The sequence below is a fragment of the Cucurbita pepo genome, chromosome 1 (assembly GCF_057944985.1).
Source record: "Cucurbita pepo subsp. pepo isolate OVF chromosome 1, ASM5794498v1, whole genome shotgun sequence".
Taxonomy (NCBI): domain Eukaryota; kingdom Viridiplantae; phylum Streptophyta; class Magnoliopsida; order Cucurbitales; family Cucurbitaceae; genus Cucurbita; species Cucurbita pepo.
Genome location: NC_141798.1, coordinates 9105862 through 9117606, shown reverse-complemented (window position 1 = coordinate 9117606; position 11745 = coordinate 9105862). Strand labels below are relative to the sequence as shown.

The 11745-nt window shown below is 42.1% G+C and overlaps 1 protein-coding gene and 27 non-coding genes across 29 annotated transcripts in view; all 28 read right to left on the bottom strand.

The window, feature by feature from the left end:
* Window positions 1-11: 11 nt before the first annotated feature.
* LOC111788148 (cleavage and polyadenylation specificity factor subunit 3-I) lies at window positions 12-4046 on the bottom strand. 2 transcript variants are annotated; one of them, XM_087124146.1, is made up of 6 exons: window positions 3754-4046; window positions 3453-3633; window positions 3242-3339; window positions 2822-2867; window positions 2597-2746; window positions 12-1942 (listed from the first exon to the last, which is right to left on the bottom strand). In XM_087124146.1, exons 2-6 carry the CDS (start codon window positions 3600-3602, stop codon window positions 308-310), a joined length of 2079 nt encoding a protein of 692 aa, XP_086980272.1. In that variant the 5' UTR covers window positions 3603-3633; window positions 3754-4046; the 3' UTR covers window positions 12-307. The 2 variants fall into 2 exon arrangements, with proteins under 2 accessions (XP_086980272.1, XP_023524148.1); XM_023668380.2 differs by having other exon boundaries at window positions 3886-4044.
* A 920-nt stretch (window positions 4047-4966) lies between these two features.
* On the bottom strand, window positions 4967-5040 carry TRNAR-UCG (transfer RNA arginine (anticodon UCG)). The gene has a single exon. It is a non-coding gene; the product is annotated as a tRNA-Arg (tRNA).
* Window positions 5041-5603: 563 nt separating this feature from the next.
* On the bottom strand, window positions 5604-5677 carry TRNAR-UCG (transfer RNA arginine (anticodon UCG)). Its single transcript has one exon. It is a non-coding gene; the product is annotated as a tRNA-Arg (tRNA).
* A 112-nt stretch (window positions 5678-5789) lies between these two features.
* On the bottom strand, window positions 5790-5863 carry TRNAR-UCG (transfer RNA arginine (anticodon UCG)). The gene has a single exon. It is a non-coding gene; the product is annotated as a tRNA-Arg (tRNA).
* A 111-nt stretch (window positions 5864-5974) lies between these two features.
* Window positions 5975-6048, bottom strand: TRNAQ-UUG (transfer RNA glutamine (anticodon UUG)). The gene has a single exon. It is a non-coding gene; the product is annotated as a tRNA-Gln (tRNA).
* Window positions 6049-6336: 288 nt separating this feature from the next.
* On the bottom strand, window positions 6337-6410 carry TRNAR-UCG (transfer RNA arginine (anticodon UCG)). Its single transcript has one exon. It is a non-coding gene; the product is annotated as a tRNA-Arg (tRNA).
* A 111-nt stretch (window positions 6411-6521) lies between these two features.
* On the bottom strand, window positions 6522-6595 carry TRNAR-UCG (transfer RNA arginine (anticodon UCG)). The gene has a single exon. It is a non-coding gene; the product is annotated as a tRNA-Gln (tRNA).
* Window positions 6596-6890: 295 nt separating this feature from the next.
* TRNAR-UCG (transfer RNA arginine (anticodon UCG)) lies at window positions 6891-6964 on the bottom strand. The gene has a single exon. It is a non-coding gene; the product is annotated as a tRNA-Arg (tRNA).
* Window positions 6965-7076: 112 nt separating this feature from the next.
* TRNAR-UCG (transfer RNA arginine (anticodon UCG)) lies at window positions 7077-7150 on the bottom strand. The gene has a single exon. It is a non-coding gene; the product is annotated as a tRNA-Arg (tRNA).
* Window positions 7151-7262: 112 nt separating this feature from the next.
* TRNAR-UCG (transfer RNA arginine (anticodon UCG)) lies at window positions 7263-7336 on the bottom strand. Its single transcript has one exon. It is a non-coding gene; the product is annotated as a tRNA-Arg (tRNA).
* A 111-nt stretch (window positions 7337-7447) lies between these two features.
* TRNAR-UCG (transfer RNA arginine (anticodon UCG)) lies at window positions 7448-7521 on the bottom strand. Its single transcript has one exon. It is a non-coding gene; the product is annotated as a tRNA-Arg (tRNA).
* Window positions 7522-7817: 296 nt separating this feature from the next.
* On the bottom strand, window positions 7818-7891 carry TRNAR-UCG (transfer RNA arginine (anticodon UCG)). Its single transcript has one exon. It is a non-coding gene; the product is annotated as a tRNA-Gln (tRNA).
* Window positions 7892-8179: 288 nt separating this feature from the next.
* On the bottom strand, window positions 8180-8253 carry TRNAR-UCG (transfer RNA arginine (anticodon UCG)). The gene has a single exon. It is a non-coding gene; the product is annotated as a tRNA-Arg (tRNA).
* A 111-nt stretch (window positions 8254-8364) lies between these two features.
* TRNAR-UCG (transfer RNA arginine (anticodon UCG)) lies at window positions 8365-8438 on the bottom strand. Its single transcript has one exon. It is a non-coding gene; the product is annotated as a tRNA-Arg (tRNA).
* Window positions 8439-8550: 112 nt separating this feature from the next.
* Window positions 8551-8624, bottom strand: TRNAR-UCG (transfer RNA arginine (anticodon UCG)). The gene has a single exon. It is a non-coding gene; the product is annotated as a tRNA-Arg (tRNA).
* Window positions 8625-8736: 112 nt separating this feature from the next.
* On the bottom strand, window positions 8737-8810 carry TRNAR-UCG (transfer RNA arginine (anticodon UCG)). The gene has a single exon. It is a non-coding gene; the product is annotated as a tRNA-Arg (tRNA).
* Window positions 8811-8921: 111 nt separating this feature from the next.
* TRNAR-UCG (transfer RNA arginine (anticodon UCG)) lies at window positions 8922-8995 on the bottom strand. Its single transcript has one exon. It is a non-coding gene; the product is annotated as a tRNA-Arg (tRNA).
* A 111-nt stretch (window positions 8996-9106) lies between these two features.
* TRNAR-UCG (transfer RNA arginine (anticodon UCG)) lies at window positions 9107-9180 on the bottom strand. The gene has a single exon. It is a non-coding gene; the product is annotated as a tRNA-Arg (tRNA).
* A 300-nt stretch (window positions 9181-9480) lies between these two features.
* TRNAR-UCG (transfer RNA arginine (anticodon UCG)) lies at window positions 9481-9554 on the bottom strand. Its single transcript has one exon. It is a non-coding gene; the product is annotated as a tRNA-Arg (tRNA).
* A 112-nt stretch (window positions 9555-9666) lies between these two features.
* On the bottom strand, window positions 9667-9740 carry TRNAR-UCG (transfer RNA arginine (anticodon UCG)). Its single transcript has one exon. It is a non-coding gene; the product is annotated as a tRNA-Arg (tRNA).
* A 112-nt stretch (window positions 9741-9852) lies between these two features.
* TRNAR-UCG (transfer RNA arginine (anticodon UCG)) lies at window positions 9853-9926 on the bottom strand. Its single transcript has one exon. It is a non-coding gene; the product is annotated as a tRNA-Arg (tRNA).
* Window positions 9927-10037: 111 nt separating this feature from the next.
* TRNAR-UCG (transfer RNA arginine (anticodon UCG)) lies at window positions 10038-10111 on the bottom strand. Its single transcript has one exon. It is a non-coding gene; the product is annotated as a tRNA-Arg (tRNA).
* Window positions 10112-10408: 297 nt separating this feature from the next.
* Window positions 10409-10482, bottom strand: TRNAR-UCG (transfer RNA arginine (anticodon UCG)). Its single transcript has one exon. It is a non-coding gene; the product is annotated as a tRNA-Arg (tRNA).
* A 102-nt stretch (window positions 10483-10584) lies between these two features.
* TRNAR-UCG (transfer RNA arginine (anticodon UCG)) lies at window positions 10585-10658 on the bottom strand. The gene has a single exon. It is a non-coding gene; the product is annotated as a tRNA-Arg (tRNA).
* A 297-nt stretch (window positions 10659-10955) lies between these two features.
* On the bottom strand, window positions 10956-11029 carry TRNAR-UCG (transfer RNA arginine (anticodon UCG)). The gene has a single exon. It is a non-coding gene; the product is annotated as a tRNA-Arg (tRNA).
* A 294-nt stretch (window positions 11030-11323) lies between these two features.
* Window positions 11324-11397, bottom strand: TRNAR-UCG (transfer RNA arginine (anticodon UCG)). Its single transcript has one exon. It is a non-coding gene; the product is annotated as a tRNA-Arg (tRNA).
* Window positions 11398-11509: 112 nt separating this feature from the next.
* On the bottom strand, window positions 11510-11583 carry TRNAR-UCG (transfer RNA arginine (anticodon UCG)). Its single transcript has one exon. It is a non-coding gene; the product is annotated as a tRNA-Arg (tRNA).
* A 111-nt stretch (window positions 11584-11694) lies between these two features.
* The window catches only part of TRNAR-UCG (transfer RNA arginine (anticodon UCG)), a 74-nt gene continuing 23 nt past the window's right edge, over window positions 11695-11745 (bottom strand). The window contains exon 1 of the tRNA in view: window positions 11695-11745. This exon is cut by the window's right edge and continues 23 nt beyond it. This is a non-coding gene — a tRNA (tRNA-Arg).

The window sequence follows — 11745 nt, the reverse complement described above, 5'->3', positions numbered from 1 at the left end:
CAAACAAAAAGTTCAAATAATTCATGGGATTTCTCCAACTTTTGAACCTGTAAAATACATTTTATGTCCCTAAATTGGATGATAGTCAGTAGTCAGCTACAAGAACACAGATCAGTTCTACTTGTACAGCCCAGATATAGAAAATAGTCCGGGAATATGGGTATCCGATCCTTATGGATTAATCGAAAGCGTACAAGCTGTAGATCCTGCGTAGGGTGTCGAAGGGTTTGATCCTTTTGTTCCAGGTGGAATAGTCTCTCATCATATCTCATCATATTGCAGCAGCAGCAGGTACATTCAGCTCGAGCTAAGATGTAGAGGGAGGAATTGGCTTCACAGCGCATTGGATTCGCCGGAAGGCTGTCTTTACTCTTTCCTTGAGAACTTCATTTTCACTTTCTACCTCCCCACTCTGTTTATCAAGCTCTGCTATACTCCCATCAACGTTGATCACCAGCTTCCCATTTCCTCCTAACTTCACATTGCCAAAGAGTGAAACAAGGAGGGCATGAATTACCTTCTCGGCTTTCTTTTTGTTCTCTTCTTCCGTTTTTACAGCCTCTGACTCGACGATGACTTTCGGTACCTCGCGGTTGATGTTCAGGATGAGAGCTACAACAGAATCCGATACCATGTCACTTAACGGGTCTGATGTCCAGTGAAGTGAGATGTGCCTCTCTGATTCGTGCTTTACTGTCACACGATCGTGCACACGAATTGTTGGAACACCAGACTCCTCGTCTGTTGAAGATTCTACACTCTCATATACCTGTTTGAGCCTGCGTACAATCACATTAAAGGCGTTCGAGTATGGAATTGTAATACGCTGGTTGATGTTGGCAGTTGATAGCTGAGAGAAGATGTGTAGATCATCTGGTGCCATTATTTGATGTGCAAATCCTTTCTTCACCAGTAAACCGCTGACAGTTTCGCCGACTTCTGGGGTTTTCTCAGCCAATTTTCCAATAGTTTTTGCCATCTTCTGAGAGTTGAAGTACATTTCAACAGACTGACAATTCTTTGGAGTAAGAATCTTTGTATTCCGATCAGAAAACTGGGATATAAGCTTCTGTTTGAGCCTCCCCATCTCATTAGCTTCTCCGTGCACGAGAATTATGTTGGGCGGCATGAGCTCTTCCAAGAACGCGCTGGTCTGCGCAAAGTCAGCATGAGCAGAGAACGAAATGTAATGAACCTGCATGTTAAGAGGAGCTGTGAGTCCACTCATGAGGGTGACTTCCTTTGGTTCATTGATGATAGTCTTAGCCAGTGTCCCTTCAACAACATAACCAGGAAGCACACATGAATTTTTCTTATCCGAACACCACAAGTCAAAGAGTTGTCGTGATAAACCGCTCTGAAGTCCACCAGGGCTGGCCATCACCACTGATGGGCCAACATCTTTGAAAACTTCAATGCTCTTTAGTGGGGATATGTACTTGAATCTAAAGGGGTTTGATTTGGCATTTTGGATCCTATCATTCATGGAGAGCGTGTACGTCTCGTATACAGTCAAACATCTTTTTGCCAGAGGAGAAGCATAATATATGGGAACATTATGGAGGTCGGGATGGTTCGCCCAGTACTCATCAAGAATAAGGAGGAGTTCCTGGGCACGTCCAAGGGCAAAAGCTGGAATTAGCACACGACCACCTTGAGAAATGGTTGAATGTACAACATCAGTGAAGCGCTTCTCTCGAATATGTCGAGGTTGATGGAGCTGGACACCGTATGTAGATTCAATTATGCAAACATCAGGAGAAAATTGAGGCATCTCGGCGGCTCGAAGATGTCGATCTTCTTCACGCGAATAGTCTCCAGTGTAGAGGACTCGGACGCCAGCAATATCCACCATAAACATGGCAGCACCAAGCACATGACCAGCAGTGTAACACCAAAACCGAATACCATTTACTTCTACTGTTTGATGGAAATCAATGACCTGCAATTACTGTGCACTGTTATTGAATAAGAGAAACTAATTTCCGTTTTCATCATTGCAAATCTGTAAGCATAGAGATGAAACCTATGCAAGTTGATAACAATGTAATCAATATAACGAATCTGCATTAGAGTGGGTAAAATGATTATCATACAGATATCATTTTTACTTTTCCAGAAAGCATTTTTAGAACTGTATTACATTTCAATTTGTTTCTTCTCTGTTGTTCTGTTTCTATTTGTTTCTTCTCTTATACATGTTAATTTTAGAAATATAACATTTAAATCAAATTATATTTTATAAATCAGTTAATTTCAAAGAACAATCAGAAAAAAAATGCATGAATACAACAAAATACCACTTCTAGTACTGTTATATTTGGTTCTGGAAACTATAAGAACTGAATTTCAAACATTTTAACGAAAATAGTTAACAAAGAACTACAGCAGAAGAGGGGATAAGGGCAGAGACAGACAGATCATATATAGTGAGGGAGGAAAATATAAACTGTTACCAAATAAAACGTCTAGCAGATTCAATAGAAAGTATGAATTTGGTAGAATCACTAAAATTTCCTATACTGAAATTTGATCCATTTTATCGACATCGACGAAACAGGAAACCAATAGACATCCATTCTAAGAAATCATTTACCTCAATTTTGTCCATGGAACGATTTATGTCCTGCTCGTCAAACAACATATCTTCAATCGAAACTTTGCTCACTTTCACAAAGTCCGACAGCAACAACTTGTAGATCGCTTTAGTAGCATAAGTCATAAAGACTCGTCCTTTGAATGTAGTCTATCATATTAAATGCTAAATTAGTTTATGTACTCGAACAATAATCAGACTGCAATTCAATTAAAAACAACGTACCTTCTCCAAGAAATAAGGGAGTGATGCAGCATGATCCAAATGAAAGCTGCAAAATAAGTGTGCAGAAAATTATCCTAGTTACAAGAACACAAACAAAAGGTGGAAGAAAATAAAGAAAGCTGAGACGATTAGAGTATCTGCATTTTCCATGCTAAAAGAGCCATGGATTTTAATAAGGAGACGTGAGTTTTAAACAACATGTTGAACAAGTTGTGCCTAGAAAAAATTGATCAGGAAAGGAACGCTTTTCATCTTTAGGGGCAAAGATTTCAAAGCAGTGACCCTACACCCATTCACAAATGCAATTGCATAAACCATCCACCGTCATTCACTGATTTTGCAGAAGTAAACAAGAGAATTAAAATGCAAAGTTCGATCTAAGAGCTGCATTTTATAACTATTTTAAAAAGAAATACATACTGAGTAATGAGCAGAACATCAATTGTTGAGGGGTCAATCTCATCAAAGTACGGCAAAGCAGCCATGCCAGAGTAAGCAGGGTGAATTCCACAATCGAACTATCCTCCAAGAAAAGTAAGCGGGGAAAGAAACATGACCACTTATTCAATTACAGTTCTGTATGTTCTACCCAGAAAATGAGTGGGAAATCATGAGGAGTTCAAAAACGTACCAACACAACTTTGCCTTTGTAAGACATATAAACGCAGGATCGACCCACTTCATTGCCAGCCCCAAGAGGAGTTACAATAAGCTGATCCTCCTCTCTCGTCGCGGATAACTCCCGTTTCTTGAAGGAGGGCGGCTGTCCAACCGAGGCCATTTTTCCTCAAACAGGATCAAGATCTTTCCAGCTGCAATATATCAAGAACGAAAAGTTTGAATCAGTATGAACGATAACAATACGACAATCCAAATTCATGCTTCAATTTACAATCCTAAATATATATATACTAGCACCAAGTTATTCATACACGATTGATTCAGTTGTATTTCTTGAAATTTTCTGTAAACGAAAGAGCGAAAGGGGAGTGTAGATCAGAGCGAATAACAGATGTGAAAAAATTCGAAGAAAGGGGAAATGAAAGTAGAGAAGGAGAAGTTACGGTGAGTGGAAATGGAGGAAGAAAGAGAGGTAAACCCTAGTAAGGTTTCAAGAACTGTGTATTTTGTTTTATGGGTTTTAGAGAGAAGCGGTGCCTAAGACGGAAGGTAGAAAGCGGGATAGGAGAGCGATGAAATTTAGACGCAGTGGGGATAGCATCTCCTGACTTGCGAGTAATCAGCAAACGATAAATAGAAATGTGAATAAAAAGGAAAAGTTCGCACTCACTTTGAGTCGAAGTCAAGTCAGACGGCTAACTTGCGGACGGTGCTGGTACAGTTAGTGGCGCACTTGCATAATTACCGACCAAAGTCAAACCAATGACCTTCTGATCCAAAGTCAAACGGTACAGTTAGTGGCGCACTTGCATAATTACCGACCAGAGTCAAACCAATGACCTTCTGATCCAAAGTCAAACGGTACATTAGTGGCGCACTTGCATAATTACCGACCAGAGTCAAACCAATGACCTTCTGATCCAAAGTCAAACGGTACATTAGTGGCGCACTTGCATAATTACCGACCAGAGTCAAACCAATGACCTTCTGATCCAAAGTCAAACGGTACAGTTAGTGGCGCACTTGCATAATTACCGACCAGAGTCAAACCAATGACCTTCTGATCCAAAGTCAAACGGTACATTAGTGGCGCACTTGCATAATTACCGACCAGAGTCAAACCAATGACCTTCTGATCCAAAGTCAAACGGTACATTAGTGGCGCACTTGCATAATTACCGACCAGAGTCAAACCAATGACCTTCTGATCCAAAGTCAAACGGTACATTAGTGGCGCACTTGCATAATTACCGACCAGAGTCAAACCAATGACCTTCTGATCCAAAGTCAAACGCGCTAATCCACTGTGCTATGCGGTAATTTGTTAATTTGTTAATTTGTTCATTTGTTCATTTGTTCATTTGTTCATTTGTTCATTTGTTCATTTGTTCATTTGTTCATTTGTTCATTTGTTCATTTGTTCATTTGTTCATTTGTTCATCGCTTCGTGACTGACGGTGCTGCTACAGTTAGTGGCGAACTTGCGTAATTATTCGACAAACGATATATAAAAAGGAAGAATACCAAACACAGTGGGAGTCAAACCCACGACCTTCTGATCCGAAGTCAGACGCGCTAATCCACTGCGCTATGCAGTCATTTGTTCATCACCTCGTGAGTCGCGGATGGTGCTGCTACAGTTAGTGGCGAACATGCGTAATTAATCGACAAACGATAAATACAAATAAGTGAATAAAAAGGAAGAATACCGACCACAGTGAGAGTCAAACCCACGACCTTCTGAAACGAAGTCAAACACGCTAATCCACTACTTAAGTGGCGAACATGCGTAATTAATCGACAAACGATAAATACAAATAAGTGAATAAAAAGGAAGAATACCGACCACAGTGAGAGTCAAACCCACGACCTTCTGAAACGAAGTCAAACACGCTAATCCACTACTTAAGTGGTGAACTTGCGTAATTAATCGACAAAGGATATATAAAAATAAGTGAATAAAAAGGAAGAAAACCGACCACAATGGGAGTCAAACCCACGACCTTCTAATCCAAAGTCAAACGCGCTAATCCACTGGGCTATGCGGTCATTTGTTCATTGCCTCGTGACTCGCAGACGGTGCTGGTACCATTAGAGGCAAACTTGCGAAATTAATCCGTAAACGATATATAAAAATAAGTGAATAAAAAAAAAAGAAGATCGACCACAATGGGAGTCAAACCCACGACCTTCTGATCCGAAGTCAGACGCGCTAATCCACTACGCTATGCGGTCATTTGTTCGTTGCCTCGTGACTCGCAGATGGTGCTGGTACACTTATAGGCGAACTTGCGTAATTAATGGACAAACGATAAATAAAAAGAAGTGAATAAAAAAGTAAGAAGATCGACCATAGTGGGAGTCGAACTCACGACCTTCTAATTCGAAGTTAGACGCACTAATCCACTGCGCTATGTGGTCATTTGTTCGTCGTCTCGTGACTCACGGACACTGCTGGTACCGTTAGAGGCGAACTTGCTAATTAATCGACAAACGGAAAATAAAAATAAGTGAACAAAAAAGGAAGAAGTCCGACCACAGTGGGACTAGATCCCACAACCTTCTGATTCAAAGTCAGACGCACTAATCCACTACGCTATGCAGTCATTTGTTCATTACTTCATGACTCACAAATGGTGTTGGTACAGTTAGAGGCGAACTTGCGTAATTAATCGATAAAACGGTAAATAAAAAATGAAGAAGACCGACAACCACAGTGGGAGTCAAACCCACGACCTTCTTATCCAAATTCAGACGCAATAATCAACTACGCTATGCGGTCATTTATTTGTCACTTCGTGAGTCGCAAAGTGTGCTTCTACAGTTAAAGGCAAACTTGCGTAATTAATCGACAAACGGTAAATAAAAATAAGTGAATAAAAAAGTACAAAGTTCGACCACAGTGAGAGTCGAACCCACAACCTTCTGATCCGAAGTCAGACGCGCTAATGCACTGCACTATGCGGTCATTTGTTCATCGCCTCGTGACTCGCAGATGGTATTGGTACCGTTAGAGGCGAACTTACGTAATTAATCGACAAACGGAAAATAAAAATAAGTGAATAAAAAGGAAGAAGACCGACCACAGTGGGAGTCAAACCCACGACCTTCTGATCCAAAGTCAGACGCGCTAATCCACTGCGCTATGCGGTCATTTGTTCATCGCCTCTTGACTCGCGGACGGTGCTGGTACACTTATAGGCGAACTTGCGTAATTAATCGACAAACGATAAATAAAAAGAAGTGAATAAAAAAGGAAGACCAATTCACAATGGGATTCAAACCCACGACCTTCTAATTCAAAGTCAAACGCACTAATCCACTGCGCTATGTGGTCATTTGTTTGTCATCTCGTGACTCGCAGATGGTGCTGATACCGTTAGAGGCGAACTTGCGTAATTAATCGACAAACGGAAAATAAAAAAAAGTGAATGAGAAGGAAGAAGACTGACCACAGTGGGAGTCGAACCCACGACCTTCTGATCCGAAGTCAGACGTGCTAATCCACTGCGCTATGCGGTCATTTGTTTGTCACATCCTGAGTCGCGAATGGTGCTTCTACAGTTAGAGGCGAACATATGTAATTAATCGACAAACGGTAAATAAAAATAGGTGAACAAAAAAGGAAGAAGATCGACCACAGTGGGAGTCAAACCCACGACCTTCTGATCCGAAGTTAGACGTGCTAATCCACTGCGCTATGCGGTCATTTGTTCGTCGCCTTGTGACTCACTGACGGTGCTGGCACACTTATAGGCGAACTTGCGTAATTAATCGACAAACGATAAATAAAAAAAAGTGAATAAAAAAGGAAGAAGACCGACCACAGGGGGAGTCGAACCCACGATCTTTTGATCCGAAGTCAAACGCGCTTATCTACTGCGCTATGCGGTCATTTGTTCGTCGCCTCGTGACTCGCAGATGGTGCTGGTACCGTTAGAGGCGAACTTGCGTAATTAATCGACAAACGGAAAAAAAAAATAAGTGAATAAAAAGGAAGAAAACCGACCACAATGGGAGTCAAACCCACGACCTTCTGATCCGAAGTCAGACGCGCTAATCCACTGCGCTATGCAGTCATTTGTTCATCGCCTCGTGACTCGTAGACGGTGCTGATACCGTTAGAGGCAAACTTGCGTAATTAATCGACAAATGGAAAATAAAAATAAGTGAATAAAAAGGAAGAAGAACGACCATAGTGGGAGTCAAACTCACGACCTTCTAATTCGAAGTTAGACGCACTAATCCACTGCGCTATGTGGTCATTTGTTCGTCGTCTCGTGACTCACGGACGGTGCTGGTACCGTTAGAGGCGAACTTGCTAATTAATCGACAAACGGAAAATAAAAATAAGTGAACAAAAAAGGAAGAAGTCTGACCACAGTGGGACTAGATCCCACGACCTTCTGATTCAAAGTCAGACGCACTAATCCACTACGCTATGCAGTCATTTGTTCATTGCTTCGTGACTCACAGATGGTGTTGGTACAGTTAGAGGCGAACTTGCGTAATTAATCGATAAAACGGTAAATAAAAAAGGAAGAAGACCGACAACCACAGTGGGAGTCAAACCCACGACCTTCTTATCCAAAGTCAGACGCAATAATCAACTACGCTATGCGGTCATTTATTTGTCACTTCGTGAGTCGCAAAGTGTGCTTCTACAGTTAAAGGCAAACTTGCGTAATTAATCGACAAACGGTAAATAAAAATAAGTGAATAAAAAAGTACAAAGATCGACCACAGTGAGAGTCAAACCCACAACCTTCTGATCCGAAGTCAGACGCGCTAATCCACTGCACTATGCGGTCATTTGTTCATCGCCTCGTGACTCGCAGATGGTATTGGTACCGTTAGAGGCGAACTTGCGTAATTAATCGACAAACGGAAAATAAAAATAAGTGAATAAAAAGGAAGAAGACCGACCACAGTGGGAGTCAAACCCACGACCTTCTGATCCGAAGTCAGACGCGCTAATCCACTGCGCTATGCGGTCATTTGTTTGTCACCTCCTGAGTCGCGAATGGTGCTTCTACAGTTAGAGGCGAACATATGTAATTAATCGACAAACGGTAAATAAAAATAGGTGAACAAAAAAGGAAGAAGATCGACCACAGTGGGAGTCAAACCCACAACCTTCTGATCCGAAGTTAGACGTGCTAATCCACTGCGCTATGCGGTCATTTGTTCGTCGCCTTGTGACTCACTGACGGTGCTGGCACACTTATAGGCGAACTTGCAAAATTAATCGACAAACGATAAATAAAAAAAAGTGAATAAAAAAGGAAGAAGACCGACCACAGGGGGAGTCGAACCCACGATCTTTTGATCCGAAGTCAAACGCGCTTATCTACTGCGCTATGCGGTCATTTGTTCGTCGCCTCGTGACTCGGAGATGGTGCTGGTACCGTTAGAGGCGAACTTGCGTAATTAATCGACAAACGGAAAATAAAAATAAGTGAATAAAAAGGAAGAAAACCGACCACAATGGGAGTCAAACCCACGACCTTCTGATCCGAAGTCAGACGCGCTAATCCACTGCGCTATGCAGTCATTTGTTCATCGCCTCGTGACTCGTAGATGGTGCTGATACCGTTAGAGGCAAACTTGCGTAATTAATCGACAAATGGAAAATAAAAATAAGTGAATAAAAAGGAAAAAGAACGACCATAGTGGGAGTCAAACCCACGACCTTCTAATCCGAAGTTGGACGCGCTAATCCACTGCGCTATGCGGTCTTTGTTCGTTGTCTCGTGACTCGCAGATGGTTCTGGTACCGTTAGATGCGAACTTGCGTAATTAATCGACAAACGGAAAATAAAAATAAGTGAATAAAAAAGGAAGAAGAAGATCAACCACAATGGGAGTCGAACCCACGACATTCTGATCCGAAGTCAGACGCACTAATCCACTGCACTATGCGATCATTTGTTCATTGCCTCGTGAGTCACGGATGGTGCTGCTCCAGTTAATGGCGAACTTGCGAAATTAATCGGCAAACAATATATAAAAATAAGTGAATAAAAAAGGAAGAAGATCAACCACAGTGGAAGTCGAACCCACGACCTCCTGATCCGAAGTCAGACGCGCTAATCCACTACGCTATGTGGTCATTTGTTCGTCGCCTCGTGAGTCGCCGATCGTGCTGCTCTAGTTAATGGCGAACTTGCGAAATTAATCAGTAAACGATATTTAAAAATAAGTGAATAAAAAAGGAAGAAGATCGACCACAGTGGGAGTCGAACCCACGACCTTCTGATCCGAAGTCAGACGCGTTAATCCACTGCGCTATGCGGTCATTTGTTTGTTGCCTCGTGACTCGCAGATGGTTCTGGTACCGTTAGATGCGAACTTGCGTAATTAATCGACAAACGGAAAATAAAAATAAGTGAATAAAAAAGGAAGAAGATCGACCACAGTGGGAGTCAAACCCACGACCTTCTGATCCGAAGTTAGACACGCTAATCCACTGCGCTATGCAGTCATTTGTTTGTTGCCTCGTGACTCGCAGATGGTTCTGGTACCGTTAGATGCGAACTTGCGTAATTAATCGACAAACGGAAAATAAAAATAAGTGAATAAAAAGGAAGAAGACCGACCACAATGGGAGTCAAACCCACGACCTTCTGATCCGAAGTTAGACGCGCTAATCCACTGCGCTATGCGGTCATTTGTTCGTTGCCTCGTGACTCGCAGATGGTTCTGGTACCGTTAGATGCGAACTTGCGTAATTAATCGACAAACGGAAAATAAAAATAAGTGAATAAAAAAGGAAAAAGATCGACCACAATGGGAGTCAAACCCACAACCTATTGATCCGAAGTCAGACGCGCTAATCCACTACGCTATGCGGTCATTTATTCATTGTCTCCTGAGTCGCGAATGGTGCTTCTACAATTAGATGCAAACTTGCGTAATTAATTGACAAACGATAAATAAAAATAGGTGAACAAAAAGGAAGAAGACCGACCACAGTGGGAGTCGAACCCACGACCTTCTGATCCGAAGTCAGACGCGCTAATCCACTGCGCTATGCGGTCATTTGTTCGCCGCCGCGGATGGTGCTGCTCCAGTTAATGGCGAACTTGCGAAATTAATCGGCAAACGATATATAAAAATAAGTGAATAAAAAGGAAGAAGATCGACCACAGTGGGAGTCGAACCCACGACCTTCTGATCCGAAGTCAGATGCGCTAATCCACTACACTATGTGGTCACTTGTTCATTGCCTCGTGACTCACAAATGGTGCTGGTACAGTTAGAGGCGAACTTGCGTAATTAATCAAAAAACGGTAAATGAAAATAGGTGATTAAAAAAGGAAGAAAACCAACCATAGTGGAAGTTGAACCCATGACCTTCTGATTCAAAGTCAAACATGCTAATCCACTGCGCTATGCGGTCATTTGTTTATAGCCTCGTGAGTCGCGGATTGTGCTGCTACAGTTAGTTGCGAACTTGCGTAATTAATCGACAAACGGAAAATAAAAATAAGTGAATAAAAAGGAAGAAGACCGACCACAGTGGGAGTCAAACCCACGACCTTCTAATCCGAAGTCAGACGCGCTAATCCACTGCGCTATGCGGTCATTTGTTCGTCGCCTCCTGACTCGCGGACGGTGCTGGTACACTTATAGGCGAACTTGCGTAATTAATCGACAAACGATAAATAAAAAGAAGTGAATAAAAAAGGAAGACCAATCACAATGGGATTCAAACCCACGACCTTCTAATTCGAAGTCAAACGCACTAATCCAGTGCGCTATGTGGTCATTTGTTTGTCATCTCGTGACTCGCAGATGGTGCTGATATCGTTAGAGGCGAACTTGCGTAATTAATCGACAAACGGAAAATAAAAAAAAGTGAATGAGAAGGAAGAAGACTAACCACAGTGGGAGTCAAACCCACGACCTTTTGATCCGAAGTCAGACGCGCTAATCCACTGCGCTATGCGGTCATTTGTTTGTCACCTCCTGAGTCGCGAATGGTGCTTCTACAGTTAGAGGCGAACATACGTAATTAATCGACAAACGATAAATAAAAAAAAGTGAATACAAAAGGAAGAAGACCGACCACAGGGGGAGTCGAACCCACGATCTTTTGATCCGAAGTCAAACGCGCTTATCTACTACGCTATGCGGTCATTTGTTCGTCGCCTCGTGACTCGCAGATGGTACTGGTACCGTTAGAGGCGAACTTGCGTAATTAATCGACAAACGGAAAATAAAAATAAGTGAATAAAAAGGAAGAAGACCGACCACAATGGGAGTCAAACCCACGACCTTCTGATCCGAAGTCAGACGCG

Excerpts from the sequence above, each read along its gene's own strand:
- LOC111788148 (XM_087124146.1), bottom strand. The coding sequence starts at position 3,602 with ATGGCCTCGGTTGGACAGCCGCCCTCCTTCAAGAAACGGGAGTTATCC. Across the intron at positions 2,868-3,241 it reads GATGTTCTGCTCATTACTCA|CTTTCATTTGGATCATGCTG; the intron begins GTATGTATTTCT and ends CTTATTTTGCAG. Across the intron at positions 2,747-2,821 it reads TCCCTTATTTCTTGGAGAAG|ACTACATTCAAAGGACGAGT; the intron begins GTACGTTGTTTT and ends TTAATATGATAG.